This window comes from Lathamus discolor, chromosome Z (assembly GCF_037157495.1).
Source record: "Lathamus discolor isolate bLatDis1 chromosome Z, bLatDis1.hap1, whole genome shotgun sequence".
In the NCBI taxonomy this organism is placed as follows: Eukaryota; Metazoa; Chordata; class Aves; order Psittaciformes; family Psittacidae; genus Lathamus; species Lathamus discolor.
The window spans coordinates 33,848,118-33,864,567 of NC_088909.1; the positions used below are offsets into that span (position 1 = coordinate 33,848,118).

Genomic DNA, 16,450 nt, shown 5'->3' on the forward strand with positions numbered 1-16,450 from the left:
AAAGTCTTGCTTGAATTAAAGGATTGCATAACAAAATTTGTTTTGATGCTTTCTGCAGGAGTGATGAGCTGCTAGTGAGCCATGTAGTTAACAATACCATTCCTAAAACAGAGCAAGTTTTATGTGTAACTAAAGAAGTTAATATTTGTTAAGGTGTAATGAAGTAAACTCCTGAGTAGAGATTAGACAACAGCTTTATTTTACATGTAAATTCGTGCATATTTTCTTTTAAATTAAGTGAAATTACACAAAAGCCTTCAGCAAATGACATGCATTCACATAATATGGAGATGGTGGAACAAAATTAAAATAACCTTAAGCCACAGAGACAGACAGAATGCCATCACCCCTATGGAAGAACTCCTGAACTCCTGGAGGTTACAGACTGGTTAACCACTCTATTTTTCACATAGTGCTTCTCAGCTCCTACTCTAAAGCCTTCTGCCTGCCTGCCTCATGTTTCCCAGGAAAGGTCTTAAGGAAATTGCTGGCAATCAGATACTCATGACCTGACCCTTCTCTCCCAGGAACCTAAGTAATGAGTATCCTTGTGAGAATTCAGCTCATGGTTATAGATTAAAGAGCAATTTTTTCCTGACTGAGACAACAGCTCGCAGTATGGCTGGTCCCAAATAAGCACCGCTTTTGCCTTATTAAATTGGAGACAGTTGCAGTTTGCAGAATAAGCAGATGGAAATCCAGGGACAGCACTGTATAAGCAGAAACAACATTTTAGCCAGATAAACAGACCTGGAAGATCCAAAATCTCAGCTGCTGGAGCAGATCTGAGTTTAGCAGCCAAAGTACTGCTGGGAGGTCTTCTCCTAGAAGCTGAGTTCATTTCTCTATTTCAAGCAAAAAGGTTGCTTACAGAGACAAAATTAACTTACTCCAATGAATGGGTTAATTAATGACAAGGCTGTATACAAGAGAAGGTGAATGGTGAGAGGAAGATGAGGAAAGCGAATCTGATGGCAGGCATAAAGACTACACTGAGATGTAAAAACATGGTGATGAAAACAAACCAGCAGTTTAATGTCAAAAGCATATGTAAAGGGGATTTGTGCAGTTTTCTCTAGTTATCTACAGACCTCAGATGCGAGTAAGAAAAGTTATACCAAAATGAAATTCTGGTGTTAAAAGCAGCTTTATATTAAGTTTAGGTTCTACCTGTTTTCCTGCATTGTACATTTTTTGAATTGGTTGCCAGGAGTAACTTTCCAAGCTATTGACTGATTAATTAATGAAACCATGGAAGTTACTTTGGGTCATTATTGACATTAGAGATTCTTAGCTATCGGCACAGTTTCCAATGAAGTGCTTGTTCACTCTTCTAAGAAATTTCAACATTTTTACTAAATGAAAAATAACCTCTTAAACTAAACAAAGGAATGCCCTAGCAGTGAAATGGGAGAGATTTGAAACTGGCACAGTAAACTGGTTTTCTACCATGGACATCAATACTGCACACTAATTTCTTTTGCTTGTGTCTTTCAAATTACTGAAAAGGTTATTTGGTTAAGAGAGACTAAGAAACACCATGATGGTATAACTGGCAATTTTTTATTTTTATTATATTCTTCATATATTCCAAAATACTGGTACATATAAACATATGCTATTATACCTTTTTTTTTTTTTATTTTAACTATGCTGATTTTGGATACAACTAGTATCTATAAAAAAGCCTAAGTTCTGTGTTCCACATTCCTTAAAAAAACGACAATTAAAACTGGGTACCCGTTTTCATTTATATTTAGATTTCAAATGTAGGCACATATTTCCAGAATATTAAATACCAAGCAGCATACTGAGCATCCAAATTTTGTTTGCATGAAAGGAGTGATAACATGTATTTTTACACACTGACAGATCTGGTAGCTGAGTTATAAATGAGCTATTAATGACATTTTTATAAGCTACAAGGGAAGAAAAGGTTAATAGCTTGACTACAAGGATACCTTCTTGGGAAAGGTCTAAATTGTAAAGAATACAAAAGAAAGCCCAGTGATTTCAGTGTGATTATTAGTCCCAGGTGATCAAAATCACACCTACTAACTGCTGTCTCACAGGAAGATGAGAAAAGCTGTCACTAGGGAAAGAGCTGTGAACAGGGGATGAAAGGTGTAGAAAGCCCAATGCATCTCTGATCATGCTTTTAAGTCTACCCTTTTCAAAGAAAAGTTACATCTCTAGCTTCTGAGACAGGGGAGTCATATTCAGGGTGTACAGACCCATATCACCATTTTATCTACACATGTGACTTTCAGAGATTTGGTGTGACTACAGTAAAAATGACTCTGTTTTAGAACATACACTGTAAGACTGGAGAACAGGTTTTGCACCTGTCTTCCTATATATATGTAAAGTTATGAGCCTCATGAATTGCCATTTTGCTCTTGCAATTGTCACATTATGTGTGTCATACCACAGTAAAACAAATTAAACACACGAACAACTATGTAAATAACATGAGGCATTTGTAAGCACGAGGAAATACATGGTCTCCCTGTTTAAGATTCTAGTCTCAATTAAAAAAAATTAAAAGCAGAAGACAGAGTTGATGATACTTTTGATATGGCATTATATCTTTTTTCCCCTTTATACAGTATGTAAAAACACTAATAAGATGTTGCTGACAGCTTTAGTTTTGAAAAAGTCTCTCCTCCATCACATACATGTGAAACTTCATGTTTGACCTCCTTGAACACAGGTTTTGTAGCCAATAGTCACTTTATGAGATCATGTGGCTGCTTGTATGTAGAGAAGCATAAATCAACAAGCTCAGGTTAATATTTAAAAACAAGCAGAATACAACAAAACATACGATAAAAACAGGAAAAGTAATTACAGATGTAATTTGCCTATTGTCTCTGAATTACTTTAAAGCCATTTTTTTCCCCCCTTTTCCATTTTACAAACGCCTCATGTTCTACATGAAACTTGTGTACATGAGGTATGTAGCATTACATTCCTGGAGGAGAGCCTTTAAATCCTAAAGATGAAAACGAACTTCTCAGCTTTCCAGTGTAATGCTCAACAAAGAAATAATTAAAGCAACCTTTTTTGAATACAATTTTACCATTTCACTCTCAGTATCTCTTAGATTGATATAGGTGCTATTTTAAGAATGAAAGCTAAAGGATAGATAGGAAAGTGATTTTATGACAGCACCTATTACTTGAGACGGACATAAATAACAAAAATATCCAGTGAAATAAGCAGGACAGAAGAGCAGAGAATGAGAGAAGAAGTAAAAAAAAACTAACCAAACAAAAAAAGCCCAAAACCCAAACACAAAAATTTTAGGTGTACATTTGTCACTTTTAGCCCATAAAGCAAAGGTACTTCCTTCTTAATAAAAGACTATTAAAGGATCAAAAGAAAATAAGGCCCTATTCTATTCTTATTTTATATAGTATGAAGTTTTTGCCATTTCTTTAGGAGATAAACTATGTTTCCAACCAAGTGTTCACAGGGTTTAAAGAAATGAAAAAGAGCTACAGGAAACAAACCCAAACAGGGAGACCAACTGTTAAATCTATCAAAGACCTACCAGACTCACAGTGTAAAGTTTAGTTAAGAAAATTTCAAGTTAAAAATTTAAGAGTGGAAAAAATAAGAAACCAAATCAAACAAAAAAAACCAACCAAACAACAACAACCAAAAAAAACCCCAAACAAACAAACAAAAAAAAACCACAAGGAAAATTTGGAAAAGTAATAAACCAAGGAAACAACCATGGGTTATAGTGCAATCTACAGCAATCAAGATAGGCTGTATTGTAATACAGTTGGGAAGTAATTAAGGTAATTATTACAGTAGACGCTACACAGGTGGCCAGAGTAAATGCCCCTCCAGCATTTTGTCAGACAGAAAGCAACATTCACAATTCAGAAGTGCACACTTGTTACTGTGCAAAGTAATACGTGAAACACAAAGTTTAGGACAACCTGAAAAAAAAAAATCATCTTAAAGTTGTCAAAGCTGTTGTTAAATGTGCAACAGCTACAGGTTTCAAGTCATGTCAGCAAACTCAGCTTGAGCATGCTGCTCACTGAAAACACAACCCTCTGGTTTGCAAGAATCTGCGGTATATGGGCTTTGCTAGTTGAGCCTGATATGCAGCCTATTCAATAGCTGAAGATAAGGGCTTTTATTGTAATGTTCAGGGTTACAGAAACTTCCTATCAGTACCCCTGCAGGAAGCATTTTTCTCAAGAACCAATACTCCTCTTTGATGAAAGGACACTTCTCTAAGAGCTCATACTGCTAAACCCAAGATAAACCCTTCTAAAGTACATCCATATTTCCAAGAGAAAAGGGAATACTAACGCATTGTGCTATATGCATGTGAATGGCTTTGTTTTCAGTATACCATGAAGTATACTTACGTATTTTTGATGCCTTTTCTTCCTCTCTGAATTACATGTCTATATAAAATCATTCAGACACCAGAAGCAAACACCTAGCTTAGTAACATGCACAAGAAAACTATCACAATAAATGGTGTGAGCTGAACACAAAATTAAAAATCCCCATTAACTTAGACCTGGTTATTATTTATATTGAAAGTAGTTAAACCATAACACTCATGACTCCTTCAACAAAAAAACCCAAACCACCAAAACCAATAAACCACCAAAAATCAAACAAAACCAAAACAAAACAAAACCACAAAAAAAAAAAAAAAAAACAAAAACCCAAACAACCACCACAAACTACAAAAAAACCACCCACAAGTCCTCCAAAATAGTCTGGCTCACTTTTACTTTTTCAAAACAATCCCAAGCAAAAGTCACCTTCTGACTGCATCTTCTGGTGAACAATTTATGAGCTGCGACTCTTAGAATTGCTTAGTGTGGGCATGAGGCATGAAGTTCATAATGAAATTGTGTGATACAGCAGTTTCATTGGCAAGTTTACACAGATGAAAATAAAGCACTGTTGTCACTATATGCTAAATTCGCTAATTTCTGTAGTCCATAACTCATGTTAAAACATATTTTGGCACAAGAAGAATAATTATTGCTAGTTCTTTCAATTACAACAGATCTAAAAGGACCATTACGCTCGACACTGAACAAATACACGCAGAGTCTGTGACTTAAAAGCACAAGAACAAACAAAAACTGTTAGAATGGGGCTTACCCCAGACAGATTATTGATGACTGTCAGAAGTTTCCTATTTACCTGATAACCAGTTGTTCTTTAACTATTTATCGAAGGAGGATGAAACAGAGCAGGGCTGTTTGTGGCACTGCTCCAGCACCACTAATGCTATAGTTTCACAACTGATGAATTACATTCTCAACCAGCGTGTGTTGAAATAGGCCTTCTGTAGTTCATGAAAACAAAGAAAGGGCCTCACTGAATTAGTGCTGTCTTGTAGATGGTCAAGTTACAGGGGTTTTGCACAGGAAACAAGTACCAGAATGTGCATGCTCAGTGCAAAAGTGCCTTGATTCAAGGAATTTATGTCCAGCTCTGCTCTAATTACAGCCTATTGGGCACATGCCAAATTGGTGTGAAATATGGGCAAGAACAGAAGGAGGATCTACACTTCCTTTATGTGTCTCACAGGAACATGTTGGTCCTCTACATAACACATCCTCATTGTGTTTATCTCTGCCTAACATTGCTAATACTTTCAGGCCCTCAAGCCTGAAAGTACAACACATTTTGAAGAGGAGTAGAGGGCACATTAGAACCCCAGCAAGCCATACAAACATATAGATAGGTCACATCCTTAGGGAAAAACCTGCTTATTCATGGAAAAAGATAAAATTTATAAAGGTACTGCTTCATTCATGGATTGGATTTTTATTTTTTTTAAATGACTGGAACTTTAAGTGTTCCTCTTTTCACGGATACATTAAACTCAAAGAAAAATATTAAATAATTCTACCCCTGTTCAAAATGTACATTGCTGAAATGTTTAAACTACTTTTGAGGTGAAATGAAAACAAACCCAAACATGGGGTTTTCCATGACTATTGCCCAACGGCAGTCATGGAAGTGCATTAAGTTTAGAATTTCCAGCTTGAACTGAAAATTACCCTAAAATCAGTCTTACAATTCAGCTTAACTCTGATAAAAACAGTTAATTTGATGAATTGAGCGAGCTTAAATTATACTGAAAAACATGTACAGTAAGGAAATAAAATCCTTTCATGTCTAACAGTGTGATGTGGTTAATACACAAAAAAAACTTTTATTTTTTATTTTGTATTAGTCAATTCTATTGCACATAACCTGCAGTGTGGTCATTAGGTACTCTACTCGTTTGATCCATCACCAAATTTAGTAATTTGCAACAGCCTTACTAAATCATAAATCCATTACAATTATATTGTATCACTTAACTGAATAAATAATGACTCATTTAGAGGCAGCCACACTCAGCTGCATCACTATATACTGAAGCACATGCAATAAGGTGTATGCAGAGCTATAAACAGTTTTAATAATTTTAATAGTATTTTTTAATACCTTCTTAATCCCTCTTAGTTCAATATTCATAATAGGATTTTTAAAAGTACATTGATATTCATACTGTAAATGCATTTTGACCACAGGACCTAGTATAACACAGAGGGAAAGCAGACTGACAATAGCAAATGTTTTACAGGCATAAAACCATCAGGTTTCAGGTTAAAAATAAAAAGGGGGTTCAATACCAAGTTTCATAAAAAAGGTATCTACAGCTTTAAGGGAAAGGGAAATGAGATTATTCCTTGGGATGAACCATTCCCAATTATAGCTTGACAAAAAAACAGAATAATAATGTAAAGCTAGAGTCAATTAAAATAGCCAAGTTCTAAAACTCTTTAAAACAGGCTTTAAAAGAGAAGCCTTCACTGACGGATCTTGAAGTGCACAGCCACAGTCAGGTGCTCTAACAGGCTGGGGTTTTTTTTTTAATAATGCTGGAAAAGCTTATAAACCACCAGCATCAAACCACCAGTGGTTTGGTCTGCACAAGAGAGCTAATTAAATTTAAAGGGTCATAGCCTCCTGAAGGCACAATATATGATTCCCAAGGCAGGAACCTGAATGAAGGGGATGAGAACATTTGCATAGTAAAACAGTGAAAAATGGTAAGGTGTTTGCTCTTATTTATTTTGGGCATCACAGCCAGTTTATTAGAACCAATTTTGAACCTGTCCTCATCATCAAACACAGAGGAAAGGATGAGCATTGGAAGTCTGAGGATTCACTTAATATGGAATATTAAGTGTGGATTTAGTTTCTAAATTTAGATTTTAGTTAATAATATTAAGTTTCTCTCCATACTTGTGGTGAGAAACACAGAACATAAAATTTCATTTCATCCAACAGGCCAGATCACAAGACCCTTCCTCACCCCAAGGAGCAGCAAATTCCACTCATTTCAATGTGAAATATGACTATGGAATCCATTGGCAAGAGAAAATAAACTAGAAAGCAAGCAAGCTGACTGTAAATTGGTGGCCAGTAGCCTTGTTTTGTCTACAAGTACCCACTTACAGTAGCATTATAACTAAAAATAACATAATAAATTGTAAAATCATTTCTTTCATTCGTTCCCTCTTATCTGCTGTATTATCCTTCACACCTATGATAGATTTCAGTATTTTATATCTTTTCCTGCAGTTCTATCATATACCTGGGAAGAGGAATAACTTTGTCTTCCCTGGTCATCTTCCAAACACTGTGAAGAGGGAAACTATTACCTTTCATCTATCTTTGAAGCTTGTAGGAAGGAATCAGAAAGGGTGAATATTTATCCAATCCTTACTCCTATTCTAAATGCTTCCTCACTCATGGACCACCGACGTATTTTTCAGTTAATAAAAGGTTTCCATTTGTATGGCAAGGCCATGATTGCTAATTATGACATCAAATCATATTTCCTTTGATAATCTTACTGGCATTTTGCGTCCCCTAGGAGAAATGGCTAGAGTAAATAATAACAGTAAAATTCAGTACCGAGCAGAAGAATGAGGAAGCGGTAACCGTTGTGCTGCATTCTGGATTGTCCTTAATCAGAATAAGGTTTTCTACACTCTAAAATGACAGGAACTTACTCCATCAATGTGGTGGTATTACATTTAGCTCCAAGTCACCCTCATGGGCTAACAGAAATACAGACTGGCAATTTCCAGCCTTTTTAAAGTAATTAAAAAAACAACCCAACCCAACAAGCAGGTCCTGCTGGTAAGAGAACATGATCTTAAGGTCCTTTCCAACACTAACTATTATACAATTCTACGAAAAAAATTACATCTCTCAACATCTCTCTGTAATCTTTCCAAGCTCGTTCCACATGCTTCTCATCTGTGTATGCGTATCGTTCTACTATCACAGGACCTAGTGGTCCCAACCAAAAATGAGGATCCTAAAAATGAGAGACACCAGCCAAGCTAAAGAAAATATCAGATATTTGATAAAAGAGTTGAAGTGCAAGACAAGGTGCAACTAGATGCAGGAGGAATGAAATAACAAGACAAGACAGAAGCAGTCTCAAGTATGAACTGCCTTAAAAGTACTTGGAACTTTGTGGAAGTACTAGTAGTGAAAGAAACAACTATATCTGGTTTTGGTGGCTTAAGCAGAATCATACCAACCCTGAAGTAAAATAAATGGCAAAACAAACCAAAAGCAACCTCCCCCATGCTCCTAAGAAACATTCATAACTCCCCATTCATGAACTGCTTAATAGTAGGATTTCCTCCCTGTCCTTGAGAAACTCTCTCAAACAAGTGATTACAGGCATTTACAATGACCTGGCATATCATATATATAGCTGCTGCTCAGGAATATTTTAAACTGCAGTGAACAGGGAAGCTGTGTGCCTTTATAAATCTTACATTCGTAAGTGTAAATAAATTTCCCCATCCTCATGGCATGATGCGCAAAGCTGTTGTATAGAAAGACACAAAGTATTGTTTATAAAAGTTATGCTATTTCTAAATGTTGTACTTTTCCTATACATCAGTTGTTTTACTGAGTGCTCTACACTAAAATACCTAATTCCATTTTGTTCTCTTGCAACATAAAGCATTAACTACATCAGTGTTTAGATTAGAGACAAAACCTACCATGTTTCAGTTGATTTTGGCTTTAAGCTCTGAAGTAGAAACTGATGTCAAAAAGCAAACCATAAATCATACCTACAAATGGTACTGTCAGTGCCAAACCCCTCAATTTTTAGGTAAGCTTTTAGATTACAACTTAACAGCCATTGTAGGGAAATGACTTCTGCGCAAAAGTTATCTGAAGTCAAATACTCAGCCTTGCTGAATATTTGTATACGAGTAAATTCATTTTTGTAGAAGACACAAGAATTGGTTTCATTCTGGAGTTCATATGATGTTATAGATGAAAAGCTGCCATAGAAACAGCCATCTGCCACCCCTAATATAACATTAGTTGTGAACTTCTTTTAAGTTCATGCTTATATGAACAAGTTTTTGTCTTTTTATTAAAAGCACGCCATTGTGATTTCCATGCTGGCAATGACGCAACCCATCATAACCCACTCCAAACTGTTCCAACAGTCAGAAGTAATCATAGAATTATGGAATGTCTTGAGTTGGAAGGGACCTTAAAGCTGATCCAGTTCCAATCCCCTGCTACAGGCAGTGACACCTTCCACTAGACCAGGTTGCCCCTAGCCCCATCCAACCTGTCCCACTTTTGTCTTTGCCTAATGTTAAGTTCCAGTTATTCAAGGTCCTTAAACACCAACCTCTGTATGACAGAAAGACCATAATCTAAACTGATATAATTTTGCAACGTAGTTTTTTCTAGACCCTGAGAGCAATGATTAAGATCCTTCTCATACTTTCATTTAAATAATTTGCTAATCCCTCCACTGTTATCACATTATTCTCCCTAACTTGCTAACATTTACATTTTTGCTTCAAAACTGGATGTCCAAATTTGACACAGTACTGCACCAAGGAGCCAAATCATATCTTGACTTAAGAATCACACAGTCCCTTTTGCCATAGCTTTGCAAATTTGCTTATTTTCACACCCTTAATGTTTTAATGTATTTTTTGGTTTTGCTTTTTTTTTTTTGTTTGTTTGTTTGTTTGTTTTTTGTTTTGTTTTTTTTTTTTTTACAATCATTTCTTCTTTAGAAAACAGTCTGTATGTTTTTTAATTTCCAAAGCAGCTTTACACTAGACCAGTGGTTCCCTATCAGGTGAGGCAGGCAAAACTGGGAAGTCACAAACTGGTAAGAAGTCAGGCAGAGATCACCTAAACTACTGTGGCTAAGCCTAAAGTGATTCCTACAAGGCCAGGCAGAGCACTGCCACCCGCCCAGAATGGTTGCAGTATGGAGCAGTATGAAAATGTTGTCCAAGTAGCTCTTGGCTTTGTTAGATAGGTCCACCTAGAGAAGATGATGGCAATCCTTGGAAGCATCAAGCTTTATATGGCAGGAGGAGCTAGACAAAGCAAAGCTTGAGACTTTCTTGGTTTTCTCAAGTCAAAGCTGTCACAGGACTGGAAATCATGGCACTGCACTGTCTTACAATTTGTTTATAGCTGGTGTATCACAAAATGCAAATTGGTTTATATAAATTACCTCAAATTTCACACTTTACAGATAGAAGGACTGTTAACTTTCTATTTATACTTTAAGATAGACATATTACCTCATTTGAGAATATATTTGCCATGTGTTATGTTAATTTTCATGTTTTAGTTTCTTGAATAAAATGTGGTGCAGCATGGTATCTTATGGAAATCAGTCAATTACTTCACTAATTTTACCTTCACCAGCCAGCTGGTAATCTCATCACTGAAGACATGAGTACCTAGTTTTGAACCTCTACTTTCTGCACCTTTACAAAGATTGTAATTAACCATTTTTACTCTTTTTCTTTGTATTTTTCTTTAATGGAGTTTTGTTCCAATACTTGCATCAAATCAAAACCAACTAATACACCCATAAATAAATGTTTAATTTTTAATTTTTTTTTTCTGAATATTTGCAGTTTTTATTAAGTCCCCTGGAATGTCCTCAGTGTCCTAAAAAACTCTTGAAGAAAACCAATTATTGGTGGTTAAGAAAAATCCTCAGCCAGCTTTTTAATCTCTGCAGTTTAACATATCCTGACTGGCTGATTTCGAATTGTCTAGATTTTACAGGCTTCCGGCCACCTCCTGCAGTTCCTACTTTTCATTTATGCCCACCAGCATCAGCTTCCTGCTTTTTCAACTTTGGACATGCACATATACAAATGCACACTTTTTATGTGTGTAGTATGCATATACACACTTGCTTTCACTTTCCTTCACAGTAGCTTTTTAATTATGATCTTCTCTCTTGATTGCGGCTTTCACCGATAACTACTAGAACATTCTCAAAGATCTTCTAACTCCAGTTGACTTGTGCAACCCACACGATGACATTCTAAATCCAATAGGAAAAGAAATGTAATGTTGGAGTAAGAGACTGGAAAATTAAGATAAACAGGAAAAAAACCAAGCATTATCTGCATTATGTTTTAAGCCTCACAAACCCTGATGCTTGATGTAGCAATGAGCTTCATTATCCGCTCAGGCCACTCATCCCTGAGCTACTATCTTCTTCATAGAGGCACAGTTTGCCTAAGACCTCTTTATGCATGCGAAAATTCTACTGAAGATACTCAGCTCTTATCTGTGCTTATTGTCCATGAAAAGACAAAGCTGTGTACACAGGAAGAGTGTACACAGCTGACCTAATCAACTGATCCAAGTGATACTTATTGTGCAGGTTCAAGAATGCCTTTACCTTGAAACACTGGAGTGTGTTACCCAAAGGATTAAGTTTATAGTCTTCACATTGCTTGCAAATTTTGCAGCTGAAAGAACTCTCTACTCATGATCAAAATCTTCAAAGGGAATTTTGTATCCCTCAAAGGGAACAGAAGGCACATTTCTGTTTACAACTCAAATAAAAATACAGCTGCTATTTTTCCTTCTATAATATTCATCAGTCCAGATTGCCTGAGAAGAGCAGTGGGCTTTTGTTTTAATTTTAAAATGAAAATATGTCTTACCTCAAAACTCTCACTGACCTAGCTAAGTCTCACTGAATGTAGCAAAGGAATGAACACTCTCCACTTTTCCTTGCCTTTTCACTAAATGTCAAGAATTTCTCCCCAGACTATCTGAAATTACCAAATACACTTGAAAACAAAGATTTCTGAGCAAAAAAGCATAGTACAATATAAAACTATTTCTTTCCATGACTGAAACTTTCTCTGTTTTCTGACACTGGCTACTTTATATCTGAATACTGAATACTATTATATCAGAAAATCCTCAACAGGATCATGAGATACAAAGCTGAATGACACTGGTATCAGGGTGTTGAACACTTCTTCTATGCACAGGAAAATGCTGTGACAAGTTGTCTTGATAACCTTTACGTATGGTGGAAATAAAAGGCTCCAGTGAGAGAACCCATAGCAAACTTTGCAGACTTGAAGGGAAATTAATATATATGCGTATATACACAACTCTACAGTAATGCAATTTTAAAACTTTGATAGCATTTGTCCCGCATGGTCCTACTAGTTTGCTAAAATTACAATTTACAGAAATATCTTGTATTGTAGAATGGGCAACTGCTGTATCCCATACACTTTACAAGTCTCTAGTCATGGAAAAATTAGTCAAATTAAGTTTCATGAGCATCTTCATGAGGGAAAAAAAATCACTGACAAAATTAATTTTGCTTTAAATACATTTTTATTCCATTTTGGCACACAGCTCTTTTTATAGCTGTTAAAACTCCTCTCTTTTCCCTTTTTAAGCACCATTGAAACTGTCAGGAAGTACATTTTAGCAATCACTGCACACACATCATGATTCCTAGAATTCAAAATGTAATTCTTGATGGTTCAGATACTGTTAAGACTGTCATTAGTTCTGTGAAGTATGTAATTTGTCATTTTGGAAGAAATGACAGTGCCTTCACTTGTACAACATGCTTTTAGACTTCCTCTCTCAAATTTGAAAATGCCAGCATTATACTCTACTCCAGAAGAGATATTTTTAGGGCTTGCAGGTCAGCTTGTCACAGAGCAATTTGTCAATTTGTCAGGTAGTATTTTGTCTTCATTAAGGTTTATTCGCACAAAGTGATTGGGTTGTCTGTGATATTCCTGAAAGACAGTACATTCTGTCCTACCTGGTGGTAATGAGGGCCGTGTTAAATTTTCACTTTCCTCATCAGTGCTGCCATCATATTCATTTTCTCCCCCTGTAACCATCTGAGTAGTAGCTACAGTATCCCTAGGAAAAAAAGAAAAACACAATAGAGCACATCTTGTCTATCTATTATTCTTTAGAAGAATTTATAATTATTAGGCAATGTAAGCTGATATATGTCAACACAGAGTCCCCATACTGAACAGCTTATAATACTCATATACAAGGACAGACAATAAAAGTTGTTAAAAAGTTAAAAAGCAAGATAAAAACAGCAAACAAACTAAGGCATGTAGCAGCATTAGAACGATTCCTCTTCTCTGGATATTTTTAAAATAAAAAGTACATAAAATTTTCTAAATTTAGGTTTGGGATTCTTTTTTCCTCAAAGGAAAAAAGGAATTCAAATATTTGGGGAGAATGATAAAATTACCACCTACAGAAATGGCAGGGACATGCTCTGATTGGAAAATCACTTGCATCCTAACAGAAACAAGGAGAAATTAGTTGAATATTTAGTTTGTGGCTACAGCATCCAAATTAATATGTTGCTATTTGCAGTGATAAAGAATCCTCTGCTTTTATGACCAACTACTGCTTTGGATAACTAAGCACTTAGTCAGAAAGAGCACTAAGTCACTGCTCGAGTCAAAGGAATGGAAGCTAAGCTAAAGTAAACAATACATTAGGTATGATATCAAGTAACTTGGGAACATTAAGAAATACCTTGTATATTTGGCAGCTGCTGCAGATTCTTTAGCTTCATTCAACAACTTCTGTAAGTTTCTTATCTTTGCCTTCTTTTCATTCAGCACCAAAATAAAACGGTTATAAAGATCTGCCTCTAGTTCTTCTTTAGCCACCACACATTTTTCTAGCCTACAATGTGAAAGTAATTGTTACATTATTTCTTTTTAAAATTCTGTGCTTTCTAGAAGAAAATTCTGTAATGAGACCAGCTTTCCTATCACAGGAAACCCCATACCAATCCATGCAGGACTTATCCAACTTCTTGCGTCTGAGTTTCAATGCTGAATTCACCAAAGTGGGCATACGTTAGCAGGACACACACAAGGACATACACAGGACAAGGGGGAATGGCTTTAATCTGACAGAGGGGAGACTGAGATGAGGTCTTAGGCAGAAGTTCTTCCCTGTGAGGGTGGTGAGGCCCTGGCACAGGTTGCCCAGAGAAGCTGTGGCTGCCCCATCCCTGGCAGTGTTCAAGGCCAGGTTGGACGGGGCTTGGAGCAACCTGGTCTAGTGGAAGGTGTCCCCGCTCATGGCAGGGGGTGGAAACTGGATGAGCTTTAAGATCTCTTCCAACCCAAATCAGTCTGTCATTCTATGACAGATTTAGAACTCTTTCTTTGCCAGGACTCCCCAGGAAGACTTGGGTGCTACAGATCTTTGCCTGGCTGTTTTCCACCAACAGCCTTGTGTGTGTTGTACTGGTGAGCTGGCAAGACACAGGAATCAGCTCCCGGCAAAGCTCACCGGACACTACAGCAACACTTGATGGAAACTCTAATCTTTACTGGCATTCAGACAAATTCAGTGCTAATAACAGCGCTGCAAACTTCATTTTGAATTGCACAGATGCAGGGCTGAGATCTTGGTACACCTGCAGCCCCCACTGAACCAATCACAATTACTTGGAAGAGGACTCAACACTTAGAATATATATAAAAATGTCTTAAAAGCCCTTAGTATCTTCAGAGTATAATATTCTTCAGGTTTTAAAGGGTTAACATCCATGTGCATGTCAGTCAGTATCAATAAAACAAAGCATAATGGAAATACAAAATAAAGAATATAGACATATGGAGTCTCATAAATAAAGGAAGACTGGAATACAAGCAAACATAAGCACAATAAAAGAAGTGACTGGTTGCAGTTGAGATACTTCTTGTATTTTGTAACTTTTTTAGTCTTTGGGTTGAACCGCAAACATTTTAACACCTGTGTTCATAACAAGCAAATAAACATCTCGAAGAATATCAATATATTGATCACGGTAACTACAGTATTACAGCAAACAGTCATAACATGAAAAACATTCTTTTCACCAATCTGTGTAAAAAACTTTAGAATTTTCCCTTTGTTATTAAATCTAAACACAAAACAGATTTTAAAAATAATAATTTATAAGGTTAGAAATTTCAACAGACTTCCTATATAAATATTCTTTTGTTCATAGATCAAAACCATGATGTAAGAAGAAAGACAATAGAAAAGAATTGCATGAAGTATTAAGTCTACTGTGTAATGCTTTAGGGATATACTTGATAAATAATTCATCTAATTTAAATGCAAATAGCAGAACATCATTACCATATAGATCGGTTCAATAATTCATAAATGAAAGATAATATGTACTAATCAAATACTAGGAGACATTCCACCTACAAAAGTTAACTGTTTAGTGGAGAATAAGTAGACAGTCCTCAAAGAATGATAAACCCTAATACGGTTTCTAGAAGTGCCCAAATATGCTTAAAACTAATTATGTTTCTAGACATAAAAATGGTAAATGAGGGGTTTGGTAAAATGGGGAATGGTATCTGTCTGTATCAAAATCCTGTCTGTACGAAATCCTGTAGAATAACCTGAATCGCACTACCACCAAGCAAAACTGGCTGGGTTTCATTCCAATACCTCATCAGTTACAAACTTAAATGCAATTTGCCACATGCTTGTGCCTGTATGTGATTTGTCTCACTAAAGAACCATCTCCCCAGGCCAAATGAAGAAGCTGCTCATGTCAAAGACAAATTTCAAGTACAACAAAAATAAACAGAAGTTAATGGTTAGAGTGGTGCAAGTCTTATTTGCACGTGCCTTCCGATTTCTATACTCTTAGATCTCTTATCTGAATGCAGTACTTTCAACATGCCAGATGTGCCCAAATTTATAGCTATCAGAAAGCTTGCACTACTTACTGAAAGCAGCTAGCAATAGTAATGGTTACGATTTTTGAGAAAATAAGGCAATTTAGAAAATAAGGTAACTATCCAGTTCCTAAGTCCTGCCTAAACATAGAGCAATCACATTTGCTTCACAAAGGATAACATGAACTGTGTAACTTAAGGCATTTATACATTTTCCACATCCAATACTGGAAAGAAAAAATTCAACATCTCTGCTATTTATCCTTGTCCTCAGTCCTCTAAAATAATTACAGGTCTTATGGCAAAGCTCTATTATACTTTGGATTCACCCTTCCCCCAGCACTGGCAATGGTATTGAA

The 16,450-nt window shown here is 36.1% G+C and overlaps 1 protein-coding gene across 5 annotated transcripts in view; it reads right to left on the reverse strand.

The window, feature by feature from the left end:
- Positions 1-16,450, reverse strand: part of XRCC4 (X-ray repair cross complementing 4) — a 174,576-nt gene that overhangs the window by 83,604 nt on the left and 74,522 nt on the right. For all 5 annotated transcript variants that reach the window (XM_065664059.1, XM_065664057.1, XM_065664058.1 and 2 more), the window contains exons 5-6: positions 13,927-14,079; positions 13,181-13,284 (exon numbers count right to left, since the gene is read on the reverse strand). In XM_065664059.1, coding sequence (XP_065520131.1) covers positions 13,181-13,284; positions 13,927-14,079 — 257 coding nt within the window. The remainder of the gene's footprint in view (positions 1-13,180; positions 13,285-13,926; positions 14,080-16,450) is intronic.